Source organism: Theropithecus gelada, chromosome 2 (genome assembly GCF_003255815.1).
Source record: "Theropithecus gelada isolate Dixy chromosome 2, Tgel_1.0, whole genome shotgun sequence".
NCBI lineage: Eukaryota > Metazoa > Chordata > Mammalia > Primates > Cercopithecidae > Theropithecus > Theropithecus gelada.
Window position 1 is genome coordinate 107,300,979 of NC_037669.1, and position 23,517 is coordinate 107,324,495.

The 23,517-nt window shown below is 42.0% G+C and overlaps 1 protein-coding gene across 2 annotated transcripts in view; it reads left to right on the forward strand.

Moving 5' to 3' along the window:
* Positions 1-23,517, forward strand: part of MCF2L2 (MCF.2 cell line derived transforming sequence-like 2) — a 251,075-nt gene that overhangs the window by 184,391 nt on the left and 43,167 nt on the right. For both annotated transcript variants that reach the window (XM_025377532.1, XM_025377531.1), the window contains exons 16-19: positions 17,615-17,681; positions 18,853-18,968; positions 20,282-20,351; positions 22,918-23,010. In XM_025377532.1, the coding sequence (XP_025233317.1) occupies positions 17,615-17,681; positions 18,853-18,968; positions 20,282-20,351; positions 22,918-23,010 (346 nt within the window). The remainder of the gene's footprint in view (positions 1-17,614; positions 17,682-18,852; positions 18,969-20,281; positions 20,352-22,917; positions 23,011-23,517) is intronic.

The following is a 23,517-nucleotide window of genomic DNA, read 5'->3' on the forward strand; positions in this document are numbered from 1 at the left end:
TACAGAGGGCATGGCTCAGCACCTCCCAGACTGTGGCACTGCATGTACGTCAGACCATAGACAGAAATATTTACATATGTGATTTGCAAAGGAGTCACTGACAGTGACCCACAAATAAGGTGATTCATTATTAATACAACACTAATCACATACCTTCTGTAATAAAATGCTGACTGAAATCCCACATGCATTTCCCGCAGCCATCACAAGTGTATGTTGGATATCTGTGCAAATATTCATTTACAATTATATTCCTTTCAGATCATTTGGAACTAGGTCCATGTGTCAGGATACATATGTTCCACATACATGAGCACATAGAACTGTACCCACGAGAAATACAAACTGACCAAAACCGTGATAGACACACATAAAAATCACATATTCATGTCATACTAGATACAGATAAACATACCAGATAGATAAATGGTTTCAAAAGTATGTCTGGAAATTGGAGATACAATGCAAGCTTTTTGGTGGTAGTAGGGAGAGATGAGAGGGTGTGAAGGAGAGATGGGCAAGGTCAAGTAGTCCCGAATGCCCACCCTGGGATCCACACAAGCTCAGGTCACACATGGGAGGGGACAGGGAAGTCCCCTTTGCTTGTTTGGAAAGATTTCCTAGAGCAGCATGGCTTCCTGTCCCACCCAGAGAGAGGGGAAGAGAATGACAGATTTGATGGTATTGATGGTGTTATGCTCAGTTACTTTTATCAAGAGGGAGTACATGAAGATGTTGAGATGTGTTAGAAATAAACTTAGGTAATAATGATGCTGACTTGGCCATCAGGAAGAAGGAGGACCGTGTTGGCATGCTTTCCTTATCCAAGTAGCAGCTGGTAAGCAGAGAGCCCTGTGATTAGATCTATACATGACTTTGGAATGACCAAAATCTGCATGTTAGACTCAGCAGGGATAGATAAGGCACAGAAAGAGCAGAGGAGTAGCAGATTTAGGAAAGGGGATCAGAGAGTAAGGCAATACATGCATCATCAGTAGTGGAGAGGGAAGACTAAACCTGAGTGCAAGAGAACCTGGGAGATGGTGGGAGCAACAGGGGCCCAAGGAAGAGGCTAGTGTTACTAAAATCATGAAAGGAGAAGCAGGTCTGATCACTGAGTGGCTTAACACAACTGAAGCATAGCAGCACAGTGTCAGGCTTGACCTGTTTCGCGAAATTTGTCTTTCCGGATTCTCTTAGACCAGATTTCCTCACAGGCCCTATAGGGAACCTGTCCTGTGAATTTGAACACAGCGCAGGCCATGTATTCTGAAGCAGGCCAGTGTTCATTCAAGGCCTGGGCTGTTAGAGAGACTCTGGCTGGATCCTGACCTGGCTTCCTACACAGGAGCTGGCAAGTTACCAAACTTCTCTGTGCCCACAGTAATGCCTGCCTGCAAGGGTGGGTGAGGATTAGTGCAATCATAGTGATGGGGGGAGTGCTGAGCTCAGAGCCTGGACTATCTCGATGGGGTGGATGAATGGTCGGCATCCTCGAGCCCACCACAGGCTGCAGAAAGCTCCTCTCACCTGGCAGAGGTGGGCTCATGCTGTGTCCTATCATCGTGCTGTAAAGGATCTGCTGTGTTTCACACCTCTGGGAATTTCATTTCTGTTGATACAGAATCATCATTCAAACAACGCTCTATCTCCTTGGGTCCGCTTCCTCTTTCGCTGCTCACCGGCCACCTCCCACCACACGCAGCCTTTCTTGGTGTTCTTTTCTCTCCACACTTGCTCCTTGCTGATCTCACCCATTGTCTTTAATCTTGACTTACATTTCTTTCTTTTTTTTTTTTTCTTTTTTTGAAACTAAGTCTCACTCTGTCACCCAGGCTGGAGTGCTGTGGCACGATCTCAGTTCACTGCAACCTCTGCCTCCCAGGTTCAAGTGACTCTCCTGCCTTAGCCTCCCGAGTAGCTGGGATTACAGTTGTGTGCCACCACACCTGGCTAATTTTTTATATTTTTGGTAGAGATGGGGTTTCACCATGTTGGCCAGGCTGGTCTCGAACTCCTGATTTCAAGTGATCCGCCTGCCTCAGCCTCCCAAAGTGCTGGGAGTACAGGCATGAGCCACCACTCCCAGCCCACCCTGATTTATATTTCTAACCCAGATTCTCAGCTTCAAACTTAAGTGTCTTTGGGTATGTCACATCAATCTTCAGCTTAATATGTCTAAAATGGGATGTATAAATACGGGATTGGGAAATGGTTAATGGACAGGACTTGAATGCCCCGAAAGCCAGAATCCTCCTTCTTCTCACCAGTGACCCAGCCCAGGGTGTTATGTGTCAGTAACAGTCGGCAGTATTTTGTCACTGTATAAGTTATATGTCTTTTGCCTCAACTGGCTGCGGGGAGGGGAAAAAAGTTGTATGTCTGTTTTGCCAACTACTTTGAAAGTCTTCAGATCTCTTGTGGGTGAACACCATGTCCTGCTCTTCTCTGAGTCCCTCAAAGACCCCCCCCCCCAATCTCCTTGCCACCCCCACAACAATGCCTATCACAGAATGAATGCCTGGTAATTGCAGGTTGAATTGAATTTTTGCATAGCACTTCCACACTCATCAGTTATTCAAACTTCTGTTCCAAGAATCCCATCCGTAGTACAGTGGCCCTGTGTACTTCTCCTTTGATGCCACCAAGGCCCAAAAGCTGACCCTGGAGGCACATTAGCCCTTTCCTGCAGTTCTTGCTACTGCTTCTGTGGCCTGGCGCCCTTCAGCAACCTCCCTCAATTCCCGGGCCTCTGCAGTTTGATGAAATCGTACTAGGTACACCCAGAACTGGAAGATGAAGCAAACTGACAGCACAAGGAGGCACTCACCTGCAGGCCATTCTGAGAACCCAGTTTCTTCCATTTTCTTCTCCTTTGCTTGGGGGAGGGGTCTCCTGGGACTGATCAGCTCCTTCACACCAACACATAAGGAAATCTCTTATGTGCCATCTAACACTCGGTGGGACCTCTCAGACACAGGGACAGGGATAGTCTTGGAGGGGCAGGCCCTGCTGGCTGGGACCCTCCCTGGTCCAGTAGAGCTGCGCTGTCAACCCTCCGACAGCCCCTGTGAAAATGGCCTGATACCAGTCCCTGGCAGTGAGTCTGTCAGCATGTCTTCTCCTTTTCCCACCAGCAGATCAGACACACACTCCACACTCCCGGGAGCATACAGGGTTCTGTGCAGGTTCCAGAGGGCTGCCTCTAACTCAGCTCTTTCTCTCCTACTCAGGAGGGCACATGCAAATTGAGTGAGGGAGTGACATTTTTGTGGGAACAATCTTGAGTGCTGATTAACACATATTTTAAAAGACAGTTGGCACTTAGTCTAGTCACAGCTATCTAAACTGAGCAAAACAATTTGCATCCTGTGATGGGGTGGTACAGGGGGACAGAAGACCATTACAGCCCCTAGAAATGGTTATTGACAACAAGACGGGGGGGCTACATGGCTGGCCCAGAGGCAATCATTTGTGTTGGGAATTTTGCACTTAGGTTTGGTTGTACTAATATTTAAGGAACAACTAAAATGTAATTTTCTTTTTAAAAAAATATACATTTTTTTCTGAGACAGGGTCTCGCTCTGTTGCTCAGGCTGGAATGCAATGGCCAGTCACGGCTCACTACAAGCTTGACCTTCTAGGCTCAAGCAATCTTCCTGCCTCAGCCTCCTGAGTAATGGGGACTACAGGTGCACATCATCACACTCAGCTCATTTTTTTATTTTTAGTAGAAATGGAATTGCTCACTATGTTGCCCGGGCTGGTCTTGAATTCCTGGGCTCAAGCGATCCACCCACCTCTGCCTGCCAAAGTGTTAGGATTACAGGTGTGAGCTACTGCACCAGGTCTAAAATGTAATTTTCCATTTCCCATTTTTAAATACTTAGTAATTACTAAGTGCTAATTTCCTGCTTTACAGAGAGTACGTGGTTCAAATCCCACTCAACCAATTTCCAAAAGGCAGTTAAAAGTCTTCCTAGGGTTTACATTGAGTAGTCTTTAATATAAGTAGACTATTAGATAAAACTTGCTATGCTGGGATTTTCCTTATAGCAGTACTTCTAAAAAGACAATTCTAAAGACCATGATAAATTCATGTGATCTGAAACCATATACATTTCATGAATCAGTCTTGGTGGTCTGATGGTCCAAAGTTGTAAAGCCCAATATTAATACCTAATTGGCTCTGCAGATTTAGGGCTAAGGAATCCTAGGAAAGATTTCTAGGATTCCTCTGAGAGGAATTCCTCTGAGAGAGATGTTGGCATCATACTTAATAAATAAGTGAACCCTCTTGGGAAAAACAGGGATCTATTAGAATAATAGAATATCTGCTGCTAGATAAAGACGCAAATAGATCTGCGTCTTTTTGCACAGGGGCAAAAAGAGGCACAGGGGAGGGAAAAAGGGGCACAGGGCAGGGAAAGTAGCATGTGTCTTCTCAACATTTTCGGCTGTTTGACTGTTTCATAGGCATGCTTTTTATCTTTGGGAATTTCCTTTTTGCAATAGATTTCCTTTTGTTTTCATGAGGTAGAAGCTCTGGGTGCAGTTGACCCTCGGTATCCATGGGGAATTGGTTCTGGGACCCTTGTAAATAACAAAGTCCACAGATGCCCAAGTCTCTTATGTAAAATGGTGTAGTATTCGCATATAACCTATGCACAGTCTCCTATATACTTTAAATAATCTCTGGATTACTTATAATACCTAATACAATATAAATACTATGTAAATAGTTGTTATACTGTATTGCTTTTAAAATTTGCATTATTTTAATTGTTATAGTGTTATTATTTATTTATTAATATTTTCAATATGAGGGGTGTTTAATCCACAGATGTGGAACCTATAGAGACGGAGGACTGACTATAATTGTTTCACAATTTCTTTTCTTTACTGAAGATTACTGAGTTACTTGGATACTCCTGTTGGGATTACTACCAGTAGTACTCTTTCTTGGGAATTGAAGTAATGAGGTTTTCCTATCAGTTGTATTCTAGGAATCTCCTTGGTGTGCCAGACGTCTCTCACACCATGTCTTGTTATATTTGATTGCAGATGTGCTTCTGAACCGGAGTATTGAGATTTCAGCCACATTCCTCAAATCCCAGGCATACATAGATAATGGTCTGAGCCAGCCCTTTTTCTGTAACCTGCTTCTCTGTGTCCTTGCTGTACAGGCCCTGTCTCTCAAGGAGACGAGTCAGAAAAGTGGGCACTGTTTCAATGGACTGACATTCATGCTTGACACATCAGTTCCCCTGTCACTGTTAGATAAAACTTGCAGGCAGTTTGACCTCAACCAAGTCAGTGCTCAGAGCCCTGATTTGCTCTTCTGTGATATGAAAATAACAATTAGTACCTACTCTTGTCCACAGAATTGGCATGCATCCTATAAATCTATCAACCATCCATTCAATTAACACTTATTGAGAATTCACTTGCTTGCAAGGCACTGGGGCCAAGGATGAGTAAGATAGGACATCTGCCCTAGAGGAGCTCTTGTTAGGGATTTAATGGATCAAGTAAGATAATGAACACATTAAAAACAAAAAACAAAAACAACCTTATTTCGTGCCCATTGGGTTAGCTATTATATTTTTTTCTTTTTTCAAAAAAAAAAGAATGATAATCTAAATGTTGACCAGAATGTGGAGCAATTAGAACCTTTGTGCACTGTTGGCAATATAAAAGGTGCAGCTACTGTGGAGGGTGTATGGCAATTCCTCAAAAAAGTTAAAAATAGAATGATCCTATGATCCAGCAATCCCACTTCTAGGTATATGCCCAAAATTGAAAGCAAAGACTCAAACAGGTACTTGCACATCAAGGTTCATAGCAGCATTATTCACAATAGCCAAAAGGTGAAAAGAACCCAGGTATTCGTCAACAGAAGAATGGATAAGCAAAATGTAGTGGATGCATAAAATGGAAGATATTCAGCCTTAAAAACGAATCAGATTTTGATAAATGCTACAACATGGATGAACCTTGAAAGCATTATGCTACGTGAAATAAGTCAGACACCAAAGGATGAATATTGTATGATTCCACTTATATGAGACACCTAGAATAGGAAAATTCATACAGAAAGTAGAATAGAGGTTCCCAGGAGCTGTGGGGAGGTGGAGAATGAGGTCATGTTTAATAGGTACAGAGATTCAGTTTGGGATGCTGAAAAAGTCTGGAAATGGGTAGCGGTGATGGTTATATAACATTGTGAATGTACTTAACACTACTCAACTATACACTTAAAGGTTTAAATAGTAAATTTTATGCATATCTTACCACAATTTAAAAAAACTTTATAATACCTAAAATGCCATACAAATGCAAGCATTGTTAAGTTGAATTAAGATTAATGGGACTGTTTATGATCAATCTCTTAAAGTGCTATATGCATAAAATTACATTATCATTATTTATTGTGTGATATTGAAGAACATCTATTCAGATAAACTTTAATAATAATTTATATCCCATCTTCTTCCAAAAAGAATTTGAGAGTTTACTCTAAAATCATCAGGGTAATGAGACCAAATCCTGTTAATATAAGACAAAATATAGAAACTGAGATGCAAAGCAGAGAAGAAGGAACAGAAGGCAGGTCACCTGAGCAAAACTCAACTGTTATCCTCCTAGGAACCAGGGAAGTGTTCATATTAATCAGACCTTTTGTTCTTAAAATGTCATTAGTTTCCATATGATCCTTGTATGGGTCTATAGTGCTTTGTGTTGTTACCATTAACAGTTCTAGGAATTTATTTTATAATTAGGAAACACCTAATCAAAACAGAAGAAGGATGTAAAACTTAAGAACATGTTTTCCTGAGACCAAGCCCTCAGGACTGTATTCTGTGTTTAATAAACAGGTTCCTGGAAGGGTATCTGCCCTGCTTGCCACGGCCCCATCAATCTCCTGTACCTCGCCTGGCCTGCAGTCGTCCACACTCGTGGCCTGGCATGACAACCATCTCCTCAGCCAGCTCCCCCAGCCTCCCCCTACCAGCCCCCATCCAAACTCTGCTCTGGCAGCCTGGATCCTCTAAGGCCCTGTGTGTGGCCATGACTCTAGCCCCTGCTGGAGTTTACTCCTCCTGGAACTCCTGTCTTCCTGGACAAGCCCTGTACCTCTTGTAGAGGATAGATCAGACTTCACCTTCTCCAACCCAATCCATTCCCCTTCTCCTTTCTGTTCCTATGTAGCACTCCAGTTACACATTAACTATTAGTTAATCAGGGTTGCAAATGAATTGAAAGTCTTGTGACCTTTGTTTCATTTCTTGGGAAAAGTGAAAAGCAGGGACCATTAGACAAAAGATCACATCAAACAGTCTATTAGAAGTGATAACACATTTGTAGAATGACGTATGAGGGCCAAGAGGGGAAGTCAAGTTTATCTAATCCAGCCCTTTAACATACAAAGAAACAGATTCTGAGAAAGGAAGTGACTTACCCTGTATCCTAGAGGTAGAAATAGAATTGGAAGCCTAGTTTCTTGAAACCCTGTGTTTTTGTAACACTATGCTAATTTCATTCTAATTTGTGTTTTATTTAATAATCAGCAAACGGTTCTTTAGATGCACCCCAAACATAGCCAAGAGGAACTAGGTAAAGTAGCAGAAACAGTATTTGCTTTGCAAAAGCCATAGACCTTGGGCAAGTTGTTTCAGAGCCCTGGGCCTCTATTTGAACTGTTTCCTGATATTAAATAAAACACAAATTAGAATGAAATTAGCATGGTGTTATAAAAACACTGGGTTTCAAGAAACTGGGGTTCCAATTCTATTTCTACTTCTGTTTTTACATCTGTAAAATGAAGAGATGAGCTGGATCGTTTTTAAGTTTATATCTGCTTGTAGCATTTTATGAACCTACTAGACGATTGGCTTAACCCCACTGCATTAGTTAGGGTTCTCTAAAGGTACAGAACTAATAGGATAGATGAATATATGAAGGGGAGTTTATTAGGAAAATTGACTCACACAATCACAAGATGCCAAGTCCCACAATAAGCATCTGCAAGCTGAGGAGCCAGGAAGCCAGTCTGAGTCCCAAAACCTCAAAAATAGGGAAGCTGATAGTGCAGCCTGCAGTCTGTGGCCAAATGCCAGAGAGCCCCTGGCAAATCACTGGTGTAAGTCCAAGAGTCCAAAAGCTGAAGAACTTGGAGTCTGATGTTCCAGGGCAGGAAGCATCCAGCACTGGAGAAAGATCTAGTCCTTCCACCTTCCTCTGCCTGCATTTATTTATTTATTTTATTTATTTATTTTATGAGATTTTGGTACTGGGAATGGTTCTAGAGGAACAGAGTTTTAAGGCTGGATTTCTTTAGTTGGTTTTTGAGGTTTCTGGAGTTGGTTGCTTAATATGATTAGACCCCAAAATGCTAAGGACTCTACTTCTAATTGTGTGGAGAACACTGATAGTCCTTGGCACAAACTGTTTAAAGAGTTATGCAACAGAAATGCATTCAATACTCCTGATTCACCACTCATGAGAGGCAAGGAGTTTAATGACTCTATGCATAATACCTTTGACCATATGTAGAGGACCAAGGAATATAATGAAGTTGGTTGGTTGCTCCTAAGTTCACTGGACAAAGTGATGGAAGAAAATTATGAACTTAGGGATTCTGACTCTTGGCTCCAGAAGCATACACTGAGCCTCAAACCTTCTAAGATTGTCTGGAGTGAGAGTCTTATCTCTTGTACAGTAAGAGTTGAAATTGTGGGAAATCATATACAAGCTCTTATCATGGGAGTGGCTGACCTACAATGAAAGGTGCATGCACAGCCTTGCCAGGTGTCTACTGTTAAAATGAGGGCATTGATTGGAAAAGAATGGGACCCTGCAACTTAGAATGGGGATGTGTGGGAGGATCCTGATGAAGATAGGGACACAGAGACAAACCATATCATTTCACCCCTGGCCCCTCCCAAATCTCATGTCCTCACATTTAAAAACAAATCATGCCTTCCCAACAGTCCCCTGAAGTCTTAACTCATTTCAGCATTAACTCAAAAGTCCACAGTTCAAAGTCTCCTCTGAAACAAGGCAAGTCCCTTTCACCTATGAGCCTGTAAAATCAAAAGCAAGTTAGCTATTTCACAGATAAAATGGGGGTATAGACATTGGGTAAATATACCTGTTCCAAATGGGAGAAATTGTCCAAAACAAAGGGGCAATCAGCCTCATGCAAGTCTGAAATCCAATAAAGCAGTCATTAAAGCTTGAAGTTCCAAAATGATCTCCTTTGACTCCATGTCTCATATCCAGGGTATGCTGATTCAAGAGGTGGGTTCCCACTACAACCTTGGGCAACTCTGCTCCTGTGGCTTTACAGGGTACAGCCCCCCTTGTGGTTGCTTTCATGGGCTGGTGTTGAGTGTCTGCAGCTTTTCCAAGCACATGGTGCAAGCTGTTGGTGGATCGACCATTCTGCAGTCTGGAGGATGGTGTCCTTCTTCTCACAGCTCCACCAGGCAGTGCCCCAGTGGGCACTCTGTGTGGTGACTCTAACCCCACATTTCCCTTCCATACTCCCCTAGCAGAGATTCTCCATGAGGGCCCCAAACTTCTGCCTGGACATCCAGGCATTTCTATACATCCACCTCAATTGACTTCTGTGAACCACAGGCTCAACACTACGTGTAAGCCACCAAGGCTTGGGGCTTGCACCTCTGAACCAATGGCCTGAGCTGTACTTTGGCCCCTTTCAACCATGACTGGAGTGGCTGGGATGTAGGGCACCAAGTCCCTAGACTGCACAGAGCAGGGGTCCCTGGGCCAGGCCCACAAAACCACTTTTTCCTCCTAGGCCTGATTCTGTGATGGGAGGGGCCACCACAAAGGTCTCTGACATGCCCTGAAGACATTTTCCCCACTGTCTTGGTGATTAACACTTGGCTTCTCATTACTTATGCAAATTTCTGCAGCAGGCTTGAATTTCTTCTCAGAAAATGGGTTTTTCTTTTCTATTGCATCATCAGGCTGCCAATTTTCTGAACTTTTATGCTCTTCTTTGCTTTTGAACATAAGTTCCAATTCCAAACCATATCTTTGTGAACACATAAAACTGAATGCTTTTAACAGCACTCAAGTCACCTCTTGAATGCTTTGCTGCTTAGAAATTTCTCCTGCCAGATGGCCTGAATCATCTCTCTCAAGTTCAAATTTCCACAAATCTCTAGGGCAGGGGCAAAATGCTGCCAGGCTCTTTGCTAAAACATAGCAAGAGTCTCCTTTGCTCCAGTTCCCAACAAGTTCCTCATCTCTATCTGAGACCCCCTCAGCCTGGACTTTATTGCCCATATCACTATCAGCATTTTGGTCAAAGTCATTCAACAAGTCTCTAGGAAGTTCCAAATTTTCCCACATCTTCCTGTCTTTTGAGCCCTCCAAACTGTTTCAACCTCTGCCTGTTACCCAGTTCCAAAGTTGCTTCCACATTTTCAGATACTGCAGCCTCCCACTCTGCCAGTTCCAATTTACTGTATTAGTCCATTCTCCTGCTCCTAATAAAGACATACCTGAGACTGGGTAATTTATAAAGGAAAGAGGTTTAATGGACTCACAGTTCCACATGGCTGGAGAGGCCTCACAATCATGGTGGAAGGCAAAGGAGGAGCAAAAGCATGTCTTACATGGTGGCAGGCAAGAGAGCATGTGCAAGGAAACCGCCCTTTATAAAATCATCAGATCTCCTGAGACCTATTCACTATCATGAGAACAGCGCAGGAAAAACCTGCCCCCACAATTCAATTACTTTCCACTGGGTCCCTCCCATGACATGTGGAGATTATTACAATTCAAGGTGAGATTTGGGTGGGGACACAGAGCCAAACCATATCACCCACCAAAGAATTTGCCAGTACACAGAACAGCATACACTTTCATCTCCTCTCATCCTCCACACTGTTCCCCTTAGTCTAGGACAAACATCCTTCTTCTATTCCCCCTTACTTTTTAAAAAACTTTTTATTTTAAAAAACTGATTTTTTACTTAAAGAAAAACCTCTGCTTAAACTTCACTCAACACAGAGTTGGCAGTGTCTCCCCCAACCCCTGGTTTAATTAGTTGCCCCTCCTCTGCCCCTGACTTTTCTGACTACCCTTACCTTATCACACTTATTGGAATCATTGATTTTCTTATCTCTTCCATTAGACTCTGAATCTATTAAGGTCAGGATTATGGTACATTTCTCTATCCCAAGTGCCTATCATGGAGCCAGGCTCATAGTAGGGCATCAATACGTGTCTGGTCAATTAATGTAATGGTTTTTGGGTGGGAAACAAGGACGAGAGTGTGGTACTGATTTCAACTGAAGCTGTTGGAGTTTTTAAGGATGGTTGGCGCTTTAAAGAAAGCGGAAAATAGTGATAACATTGGCTTAACAAAAGTGGGGTCTAAAAGGAGTGGGACAGATGAGTGCTATTTAGTTGAATAGGGGACCATCTGCAGTAGAATCATCCAGGGCGCTTGTGAAAACTACAGGTTCCATCTTAGCTCCCACCCACCACTCCCCATTCTGATGTGTAAATCTAGTTGTGTAAATCTGGTTTTACCTTTAAAGGAAGCTCCTTAAGAAGATTCTTAGCACATGAACAGAGAGTCTTAAACTCCTAGAAGGAACTCTGGCAGCTCTGGGCAAGTTCTTGAAGAGAGAGAATGATGACAGGATAAAAATGGAGCTTTGGGGGACTGGGCACGGTTTCTCACACCTGTAATCCCAGCACTTTGGGAGGCCTAGGTGGCAGATCACCTGAGGTCAGGAGTTCGAGACCAGCCTGGCCAACATCGTAAAACCCCATCTCTACTAGAAATACAAAATTTAGCCAGGTATGGTGGCAGGCACCTTTAACCCCAGCTACTGGGGAGGCTGAGGCATGAGGATCGCTTAAACCTGAGAGGTGGAGGTTGCAGTGAGCCAAGATCTTGCCATTGCACTCCAGCCTGGGCAACAAGGATGAAACTCTCTCTCAAAGGAGCTTTTGGAAGGGCATAGTCTGGTGGTCTGCAAAATAGACTGGGGGAAGAGAAATCTCAGAAGTAAGGGTGAGCTTCTATGAGTGCACTAAAGTGTTTAAATGGCAGGAATTGAAAGCTTGCACTGCAGGGTGTCACCAGAAGTGGAGAGTCAGTAGTCACCCAGGAAGCATGTTGAGAGATGATATAAGGAGCCTGGGTGACAGAATATAAGGGAGATATGAGAATGATGGAGGGGGAATTTTGAAACAACAACTGTGTTTTAGGGACTGTAGAAAAATGTCAGTTCCACTGATACACATGCTACTTCTGTCTGATTAGTTCTATTTCAACTTGATGTGACTGAGGTGTCTGGGAGGTATCCAGGTGAAAATGATATAGCCCATTGGCAGCGTGGGCTCAAGAATGACCAAAGGTCTAGGAGGAAGACAAAGATGTGGGAGAGTCAACAGCATGGGACAGGAAGGACAGAAGCCTGGAAATCTGAGTTCAGATTCTTAAAAAGTAGAAATCTGTAATGCTTTCTGACATGCATAATGTGGTGATAGGATAGCAGGAGGAACTGAAAACTCTTGAAGGCAAACTGTGTTGACAATAATGAGCAAAAATAGACCTCTGGTGGACGGGAATCCCAAAGGATACTCTTCCATTGGAGAACTGAGAACCGAGGAGGGGTGTGTGTGTGTGACAGGGGCAGTAGTTCAAAGCAGGAGCAGAGGAGGGCACATGAACAAAGAAGAAACTTATCAGGAAATCCGAACATGTATCTATTTTAATGATCTCTCTTGCTAAAGAGGATTGCATTTTTTTAAAGCATATTCCTTTCATTCCTGCCCCTTGGTTGTGGTGTCATTTGAAACAAGCATGAGGTGTCATGTAGAATGGAACCAGATAACCAAAGCTCCGTTTTCATGCTACCCTGAAATATGGCTTCAGAGAAGAAACATTCCTTTAAAACACATTTTGCCTGCGTTTCCCCTTTAATGAGCTAAGGGCAGCATCTATTTTGAAATGTAAAACAAAGTAAACTAAGGCAGAGTACCTTAGTGCAGGCTGCTCTTGCATCGTAATCTCCCTTTGATATCCTAAGTGCAGTCCTCTAGCTCTGAGTAGATTGCCATCAGGACAGAAATTGCTGTTGGTGCTGAAAGGTTTTTTAATTACTTGAATACTCCAGTGTTTTCTGTTGTTCATCTGCATGATATACACTTGATGACTTTAGGTGGTAAATCCTTGAGAGTCTTTTCTGTGAATAAAGTTACATGCTTTGGAATAGGGGTGTCCAATCTTTTGGCTTTCCTGGGCCACACTGGAAGAAGAAGAATTGTCTTGGGCCACACATAAAATACATTAACACTGGCCAGGCACGGTGGCTCACGCCTGTAATCCCAGCACTTTGGAAGACCAAGGAGGGTGGATCACGAGGTCAGGAGATCAAGACCATCCTGGCCAACATGGTAAAACCCCATCTCTACTAAAATACAAAAAGTTAGCTGGGCATGTTGGTGCACACCTGTAGTTCCAGCTACTCAGGAGTCTGAGGCAGGGGAATTGCTCGAACCTGGGAGGCAGAGTGGGCAGTGAGCCGCGATTGTGCCACTGCACTCCAGCCTGGCAACAAAGCAAGACTCATCTCAAACAAACAAACAAACAAAAACATTAACACTAACGATAGCTGATGAGCTTAAAAAAAATCACGAAAAAAAATCTCATAACGTTTTAAGAAAGTTTACAAATTTGTGTTGGGCCACATGTGGCCCACAGGCTGCAGGTCGGACGAGCTTGCTTTAGAATAATAAAGCAGGGAATCATCAGTAAGAGTCATACATTTTCTCCTGTTTTATAAAGGTAGCTGAAAGGCAAACAGGAGAAGAAAGCAAAAACAATGGTCTAACTGTGGTGTGAGGGCTCTTTTTAAAGTTATATATTAATTTGAATGTACTGAATGAATATTGATTTGCCTACATTCTTCAGTGGAATTCCTGTCATTGGCATTTTATCTGTTGCACTCCAACAGGTAAAATGAAGCAGTTGGATAAGATTTCTAGACTATTTTCCAAACTATTACGCAGAATATGACCAAGGGATTTCTTTTTCTTCAGAGATGTGAATATTTTCCTGTATTAGAGTCCTAAAAGCTCCTAAGAGTCTCTTAAGTTCATAGATCATCTTTGGATAATAACCTTGACTTCTGCCCACCTCCTGGTTATTTCTGCCTTCTGACTTCCTTTAATCGTCAATGCATCCTGAAGCCAACTTGCCAAGTTGCTTAAGCCCAATGCTTCATGAAGGCATAAGAGGCTGATTGTACTCAAGTTTTCCATGAATGCTTAACTGTTGCTGTAGTCCCCCTGGATGCCGTGGCTCATAGAAACATATTGGTGTCGAGACCTGTACTTCCTTCTGATGTAGAAACCGTCGTTGTTTCAGGGTGATTTATAAAAGGCACAGGAACCTCTTTCTCAGTGACTTAGTAAAGTATGATGTTAAAGTAACTTTTTGGGAGTTTTAGACTTCGGGAAATTACATCCTCTGTGGTGCATCTTGTTTATCAGTCTTGTCTTAAAACAAGTATTTATAAATAGACACAAAAATGATTATAAGAAAGAATAATGAACTGTAAAATATGTGAATTGTATTAATTTATATCTATCAAATAGGGTTTACTTATCATTACCTCCAGTAACATTCATTTTAAAATATTATATAAACCCTGTTTTTCCATTATAAAAGCAGTAAATGTTTCACTTAAAAAAACATTGTATTTAAAAAACTAGCTGGGCGAGGTGGCGGGCGCCTGTAGTCCCAGCTACTCAGGAGGCTGAGGCAGGAGAATGGCGTGAACCCGGGAGGCGGAGCTTGCAGTGAGCTGAGATCCGGCCACTGCACTCCAGCCTGGGCGACAGAGCGAGACTCCGTCTCAAAAAAAAAAAAAAAAAAAAAAAAAAAAAAAAAAAAAAACATTGTAGAAGGGTATAGAGTAAGATGTAGAAATTCTTCATATTTTAGCTTTCAGTACCACTCTCCAAAAGCAATCACGTGTTAAGTTTCTTTGCATAAATTTTCTGAGCATATACAATTTTATGTATATTTCTACGTACTCATTTTTTACACAAATAGTCATGCTATGCTTACTTGTCTACATCTTGCTTTGTTTTTTCACTGAAAATACCTGGCCTCTGTCATATCAATGTTTCAGTCAGCCTCATTCTTTTTAATAATTGTGTGGTATTTCATTATGTGTATGTTCCATATATATACTTTTTTTCTTTTTTTTTTTGAGATGGAGTTTCACTCTTGTCGCCCAGACTGGAGCACAATGGTGTGATCTTGGCTCACTATAGTCTCCACCTCCTGGGTTCAAGTGATTATCCTGCTTCATCCTCCCAAGTAGCTGGGATTACAAGCATGCACCACCACACTCATCTAATTTTTTGTATTTTTAGTAGAGACAGGGTTTCACCATGTTGGGCAGGCTGGTCTCGAATTCCTGGCCTTAAGTAATCCACCCGCCTCGGCCTCCCAGAGTGCTGGGATTACAGGTGTGAACCACCATGCCCGGCCTACGTACCATAATTTTTTGATGAGCATTTAAGTAACCAGTTTATATCTGGTTGTTGTTGAAGTTATATTGTCCTAATTGCAAACAATGAATATTCCTAGAAGTGAAATTACTGAACCAAGGAGCACGTGTTTTACATTTCCATGAGATGTTTCCAAATTACCTTCCAAAGAGCTTGCACAAATTTATACATTTTACCAATATTGTCTGAGGGTTTTTCCATACCCTCATTTACCAGTCTTTCTTTGAGGTTTGAAATGTTTAATATTCTAATAGATGAAAATTGTTGCTTTTTTAAGATATGCCTTTATTGAATGTATGTACTGAGTATTTTTTCCACAAGCCTAATAGCCATTTGAATATTTGTGTGAATCTCCTATTTTGTGTCCTTTCCCATTTTTTTCTTTTGGATCATTTGTGTCTTGCCACATTCATTTTTATGAGAGAAAAACAAATCATTTTCTAGGAGAGGCTGCCATTTAATAGATAATCCATCAGTAGTTCACAGGAATAAATACATATATTCTACACAAGGACACATGTATAAACACTCATCTACTTGGACCCCTAAAAGAAATAATAAATATGGCCACGTAGCCTAAGGAGAGAAAGAAAGTCTGTCTGGGATAGATGTGGGGACTGGCCTCACTCTTTCTACTGGTTTTCTATTGCTCTATAAAAACTGACCACAAACTTAGGAGACTCACAGTTTCCCTGGGACAGGAGTCCCACAAGGCTAAAGTCAAGGTGTTGGCTGTGTTTTCACGTGGAGCTCTGGATCCTCTTCTAAGTTCATGTGGTTGTGGCAGGACTTGGTTCCTTGCAACTATAGGACTGATTTCCCTTCCTTGCTGCCTGTCAGCTGGGAGCCACTCTCAGTTCCTATGGCTGCCCACATTCCATTCCATCTGGCCCCCTCCATCTCAAAAGTCAGCAAAGGGGAATCTCCTTTGTGTTGAATCCTTTTTGTGCTTCCAATCTCTGACCTCTAGACCCAAAACTGAGTTCATGTGATTAGGTCAAGCCCAAGTGGATTACCTATCAAATGAACAGCAAAAGCCTTCCACAGCAGCCCCTAAATTAGTGTTTGATTGGAAGAGGTGTATGTGCAGTGGGGCCAGAAGTCTTGGGGACCGTCTGTAATTCTGCCCACCACATGTTCCATCTGCCTTCCTTGACAGAAGCAGACAGAACTCATACCTTTTGCCTTAGGAAATCATGGTGAAACATCCAATGCCAGAGGAAGGAGCTAGCATCCATCTAACGCCATGTACAACAAAATACATCCATATGGGTCAAAGATCTGGATGTGAGGGCCTCGCACACTGTCTCATACCTATAGTCTCAGCAGTTTGGGAAGCCAAGGCAGGAGGATTGCTTGAAAGTAGTAGTTTGAGACCAGCCTGGGTAACATAGCAAGACCTCATCTCTACCAAAAAAAAAAAAAAGGCATTAGCTGGGCATAGTGGTGCACATCTGTAGCCCTAGCTACTTGGGAGGCTGAGGTGGAAGGGTTGTTGGAGCCCAGCAGTTTGAGGCTACAGTGAGCCATGATCATACCACTGTACTCACTGTACTGGGCAACAGGGCAAGACCCTATCTCTTAAAAGGAAAAAAATCTTGATGTGAGCAGAAAGCTGGAGAGAAAATCTAGGAAACCACTTATACAACGTATACAATGTAGGGGGTGGGGACAAGGTCAGGCAGACCTTCCTTGACTAAGGATCCAAACCTGGTATTTCTGACTCCAACGTCTCCCTTCTTGACCCCCACACTGTATGGCCCACCCAGAGGACAGGTCATTCACTGGCTGCCTAAAGGATTTTGAGTTCTCTAACCTTGCTGTTTCTTCTTGATACCAGTGTGATCACAGTATGCGTTTGTGAGATGCTGACCTTGGGTGTTCAATAGAACAGAATGAACTGACCAGAAACTAAGTAGGTGAGCCACTAAAGGGGAACTGTATTGATGAGCATTATTCTAACAGAATTCTAAAAGAACACTCTCCCCTCCCTGTCTCTCTCTCTTTCACCCTCCCACCTGCTGCTGCGATTCAGGCGCATTATACATGACTTGCTTGAGACTGAAGAGATTTATATAAAAGAGATTAAAAGCATAATTGATGTAAGTAGATTTGGGGAGTGGGTATCAAGCATATATTCAAACTGCAGACATTTTGTTGTACAAAAAGACTCAAAATAGTTGCCATAAGTCTCCAGAATTCCCACCAAGGTTTCAGGTCTTAAAATATTACAAGTGTCTCTAGTAGGAATAAGAGCATTCCTGTGGTTTCTTGATCCGTGTAGCCAAATAGTTTCCAAAGAATTATGCCAGTTCACACTGATTCCAGCAATGCCCAAATAGGTTTACCATCTTCTTGCCTACAAAGGATATTATAAGTGTTCCTGATACTTTAATAAGGGAAGATTATTTCTTGTTTTTTTTAAGTAGCCTTTTTTCTTAAGAGTAAAAATGCATGTTTCCCCTATTTTCCTAAGGGAATAGTCTTAAGGAAAAAATTATATGTACACAATTATTTATAATCACATTTTTACAATAAAATATTAGAAGCAACCCAAATGTCCAATAAAAAGGGAATGTTTAGTAAATTATGATATATATGCTGAATAAACATTATTCAGATATTAAACAATTATTATTGGGCTGGGCGCAGTGGCTCACACCTGTAATCCCAACACTTTGGGAGGCCGAGGCAGGTGGATCGCCTGAGATCAGAAGTTCGAGACCAGCCTGGCCAACATGGTGAAACCCCGTCTCTACTGAAAATACAAAAATTAGCCATGTGTGGTGGTACATGCCTGTAATTCCAGCTACTTGGGAGTCTGAAACAGGAGAATCACTTGAACTCGGGAGACGGAGGTTGCAGTGAGCCGAGACCACGCCATTGCCCTCCAGCCTGGGCAAGAAGAGCAAAACTTCGTCTCAAAAATAATAATAATCATAATAGTCATAGCAATTGTATCAGGTCACAAAACATTGGGTACATTTTCCCTTCTTTTACATTAAACCTGTGTAACACAAACATTTTTAAATCTATTTGCTCTTCCCACAAAAATGCCATTTTATTATCATTGCCATTAAGCCATCTCCTTCTGAAAGTGGGCACATGAGGAAAATGATATCAAAAGAAAGTACTCGATACAATAGCTTTCAAGAAACAAGTGTGCTATATTCTTCAATTATTTCACTAAAGTTTTGGTTTTTGGAGTAGCTAATTCAGATGATCTCTGGTATGTTCCTGTTTGTAACACCTACCTTGTTTCCACCTCTGCAGGGATATATCACTCCAATGGATTTTATCTGGCTAAAGCATCTAATTCCAGATGTTCTTCAGAATAACAAGGACTTTCTCTTTGGGAATATTAGCGAACTTTACGAATTTCACAACAGGTATATAATAATTCATGTTATCAGAAAGAATGGAGAGTAAGAGAAGGGTGGAAATGAGACTGATGGAACTGGGGGATGAAAATTCTTAGATGTTTTCAGGTTTAAGCTAGTGGTTTGGAGTCAGTGGATTGGATTGGGGTGGGTTGGAGTGAAAGGGGAGGAGAAGTCCCACAGGATCCCTGGGGAGGAAGGGAAGAGGCATCAAAGGAGCATGCACCTGGTGTCAGACATCCATATTGTATGCAGTTGAGTGTTCCTTTGTTTATTTATTTATGCATCAGCATTTTTTGAGTACCTGTTCTATGCCAGGCGCTGTGCTCAGCATTGAGAATACAAAGATGACCAAGATACATATCTACATACCATTATCATAAGGGGATGCTGGGAACTAGGCTGTTAGAAAATGCTGACTGTTCAACAAGTTGTACTTTTAACCCAGGGCTGCTTAGATACTGAGTTCTAGAGAATTGCAGGAATAAGGGACTTTGGAAATCATCTTCAAACCCTTTCATGTTACACATATGGGAATGGTAACATGTTGACTCTCTTTATTTGCTATGATGAGCCCAAGATTGCACACCTAATTCACAGAGGGAGAAAAGCTGCTTGGTGAATTGAACCACAGTTGTTTCCTAACCCTATCCCTCGTCCATTGGTCAGACACAAAATTAAAATGGAAACCCACTTCCACTAATTTCCCCAGAGAAGTTATGTAGCGTCTTTGAGCCCCAGGTTTTATATTTATGAAACCCTATCTTGCAGGGTTTGGTTGAGGATTAAATGAGATATTATTTGAGGAGCACTTAGCTTATGCCTGGCTTATAGTAAGCTCTCAATGATATTAGTAATAGCAACAGCAGCAGCAACAGTTCTTATGAACGTTGTTTTCATGTAACAGGAAGCATCAGTGAGTGTATCCAGTCTGTCTATGACTAGTGCTTAGAATTACCAGAACAGCTGTGTTCTGATAATTTGAGATGATCCTGACCCGCTGTGCCTTCTAAGTAGTTCTCATTTCCCCTCTCTTTCTCAACTAGTCCTTCTCATTCTCTTTCTTAGTTTTCTTTTTGTGAACCTAAGGCTACAGATCAAACAAATTAAAGTTGTGAGTGATTTCAGGGTAATTGTAGAAATGCCTCAGAATACAGCTTTTTTTTTTCTGAATCAATGTGTAGAAGACAAGGTAAGAGCAAGAAGGCCTGGAGAACATTTTTGTAGGCACCTCTTAAAACCTTATGTGATTGTACTTAAAAAAATAATTATCTGCATGTAAAAATCAAAACATTCTTACTTGTATACTTTTATTTTTCCAGGACTTTTCTAAAAGAGTTGGAAAAGTGTGCTGAGAACCCTGAACTTCTGGCACATTGCTTTCTCAAGAGAGTAAGTCTGTGCTCCCAGTAATAACCATGTTAAAGTCAGGCCTTACTTTTCTGTATTAAGAGGTAAGGACAAATGGAAACACCAATGGTCTAAAAACATATCTGCTTCCCCCCCACTCCAAGCTTTACTGAAATATAATTGGCAAATAAAAATCGCATATATTCAAACTATACAACTTGATGGTTTGATATACTTACACCCTGTGAAATGATTACCACAATCAAGTTAATGAATACATTCATTACCATTGTGTGTGTGTATGTGTATATATATATATAATACATATATATATATATAATCTAAAAAAGTTGATTTTATATCATTGAAGTAGAAGGGTGGTTTCCAGGGGCTGAAGTCTAAAGGAAGTAGGGAGATGTTGGTCACAGGGTACAAACTTGCAGTTATGAGATGAGCAAGTTCTGGAGATGTAATGCACAGCATGGCGACTATCATGGAATAATACTGCACTGTATACTTGAAATTTGCCAAGACAGTATATCTTGTATCTGCCCTTTGAATGGAAAACATGAGTTGGCCTCCCAACTTTATTTGACTTTATCCAAGGTGAGAATGAGTACAATTTGACTGAGCTCACACTGATATGCGGGAGTAACTGCAAGCCTGGCTTCCTGCATAGCCCCATGAAATGGAAGGCTGGCCATCCATTGTCCCCAAAGCAGAGGTTACTCTTCTGAATGACTCAACTATGTTTTAAAACAAGAATCATACAGTGAGGTTAGAGTCCCACAATAAAGCTGTATTAATGCTCTCAAGAGGAGAAGCATTGGTGTTAAACTAAAAATCTCAGAAAATACATTTTATTTCCATTCTATTTTTTACAACATAGAGGATGATTAGAAAATTTTAAATCTACAACCTCTTTTAGGCTTAGTACTCAATTTGTGAATGTCTTGGCCTACAACATACCTCCAACTACCCCTTCTTCCCACCTCCCATACTTCCTCCTTCTTTCCCTGTTTCTCCATCCTGTTTTAGGCAACAAATAGGCTGTCTGGGCCAGTGGGAGCTGCCACAGAGAAATGTTTCACCCAACACCATTCCCCACCAAGTGCTTTCTAGGACGCGACCATAGAGATGATCCTGATGCCCCGTGCCTTCTAAATGGTTCTCATTTCTCCTCTCTTTCTCAACTAGTCCTTCTCATTCTCTTTCTTATTTTTCTTTTTGTGAACCCAAGGCAACAGATCAAACAACTTAAAGTTGTAAGCAACTCATATTATGACTGAGGCTGAGAGCAATACTTATGATAACTGGAAGCAAACAAAGCCCCCAGGTTTCAAGATATTTGACATTAATGGAGAGAAGGAATCTTCAATGCTCAGAGCCCTTTGGTGGCCCCGTATGGCTTTCCATGTCACCTCATCATAGGTGTTAAGCTCTGAGTTACTGTTCTAGCTCCTTAACCGGTCTGAACATTTTTCAAGGGCCATCTGTCTTAAGTGTGTGTGTCATTTTTTTCCTGGAGGGAATAGCAAAGGACGGTTGCTGTAGTTCTTATGCTAAAGTGACCACTTACAACCTCTTGGGACAAAGCAAGAGCTATAGAAATGGAAGTCATTCACTATAGTAATGTATTTGGGAGTCGAACAGGCATCATTGAAGCTGCTACAGAAGAAATCATCTGTGTTGGCATGATGGAAATCCAGAGTTGGGCTGAGCAGGACAGGGACACAGACTTCAGCAAGGAGGTGGCTGCATGGGCTTCTCCACCAGAGTGGCATGGGATCTGTGGCCAGCACAGCCGCTGTGGGCCAGGCTCCCTGGTAGAGCAAGTGAAGCTGGCAGGCTGACTCCAGAGGCTTGAAGTGTGCTTTCTCTCTGGGATATTGGCAGCTGTGTGCCTACCTCTCAGCGTCTTTGATACCATGAGAATACAGATTGAGCAGCACCTTGAGTCCTCCTTGCTCTCCAGTTCCGAAACAGTCACATAACATTTCCTGTCTCAGAGTCTTGTGCTGCAGGTTGAAAGTGATGTTTGAGGCAGAGCCTGTCACTTTGAGGGTTGCCCAAATCACTGAGATCCATATTGGTTGCCCAATCTACCACATCTCCCCTCTGGCATGTTTCCATCTTTTGGTTGTTTCTTGGGCTTCTTTGTAGGGTTGGTGTCATGATGACCACAAGGAACGGGTGGGGAGAGAAAAGAGGGGGCCATCAACCACCAGCCTCTTTTCTGTCAGTTTTACTACTCATTGCAGACCTGTTGTGGGGAGATGTCGATGTCCTGGACAAAGGGCAGGAAAAGAATGATAAAGATAAAAACCAATTCCTGTTTGTGAGTCTACTTATGTATTTACCAATAGCCCTTGTAGATGTTCCCAGAGCACTCTGTGCCCATCTATGTCCAGTAGTTATGGCTGTTTATAGCCTTCTGTTTCTCTCTCCATCACACACGCATCCCAACATAAGATTACTTACTGTGCACCCCCAATTCCTTACACATTAGAGTACTCTGGCTTGTTGAATGAATGAATAAACTATGTTATCCTGTCCACTTACTGAAAAATGCTACCTGATTAATTTGTTCTAATTTTTTCCCACCTAGAAAGAAGATCTTCAGATATATTTTAAATACCATAAGAATCTGCCCCGAGCTAGGGCAATCTGGCAAGAGTGTCAAGACTGCGCCTACTTTGGGGTAATGTTGAGAAGACAGAGTCTCCCACAGATTGTTCCTGGAAAATGTTTCTATGCATCAAGTTGTTAAAGAAATCAAAAGTGGGACTAGGGAGAGGAATTTGGCATTGGGATTTATGTTTACTTAAAGTGTCCCATACTTTGAAATTACACATGAAAAGTTTCGACACAGCCTTTGGTCTCTATGGGATAGGCCTGTGAGGAGCACCTATATCTGGTGAGAAAACCAGTGTCGTCTTCTAGGATGGGTTTTTTAAATGAAACTAAGTCAAAAATATCACACTTTGGGCTACCTGGAATGATATCTACAAACCATCTGTATCCTTCAGGCTCCAAATGGCCTGAATAGACTCTGGCGGCCCCCAGCTTGAAGACAGGCAGCCTTCTTTTCAGAAGGACTTGAAATGCCCCACTGTTTTCTAGTGAACTTGCTTTCTAAAAGAAATAAATGGTTCTGCTTCCCTCGATGCCTGCAAAAATCTTAGCCAAACCGTCCTCTTTCCTCTTT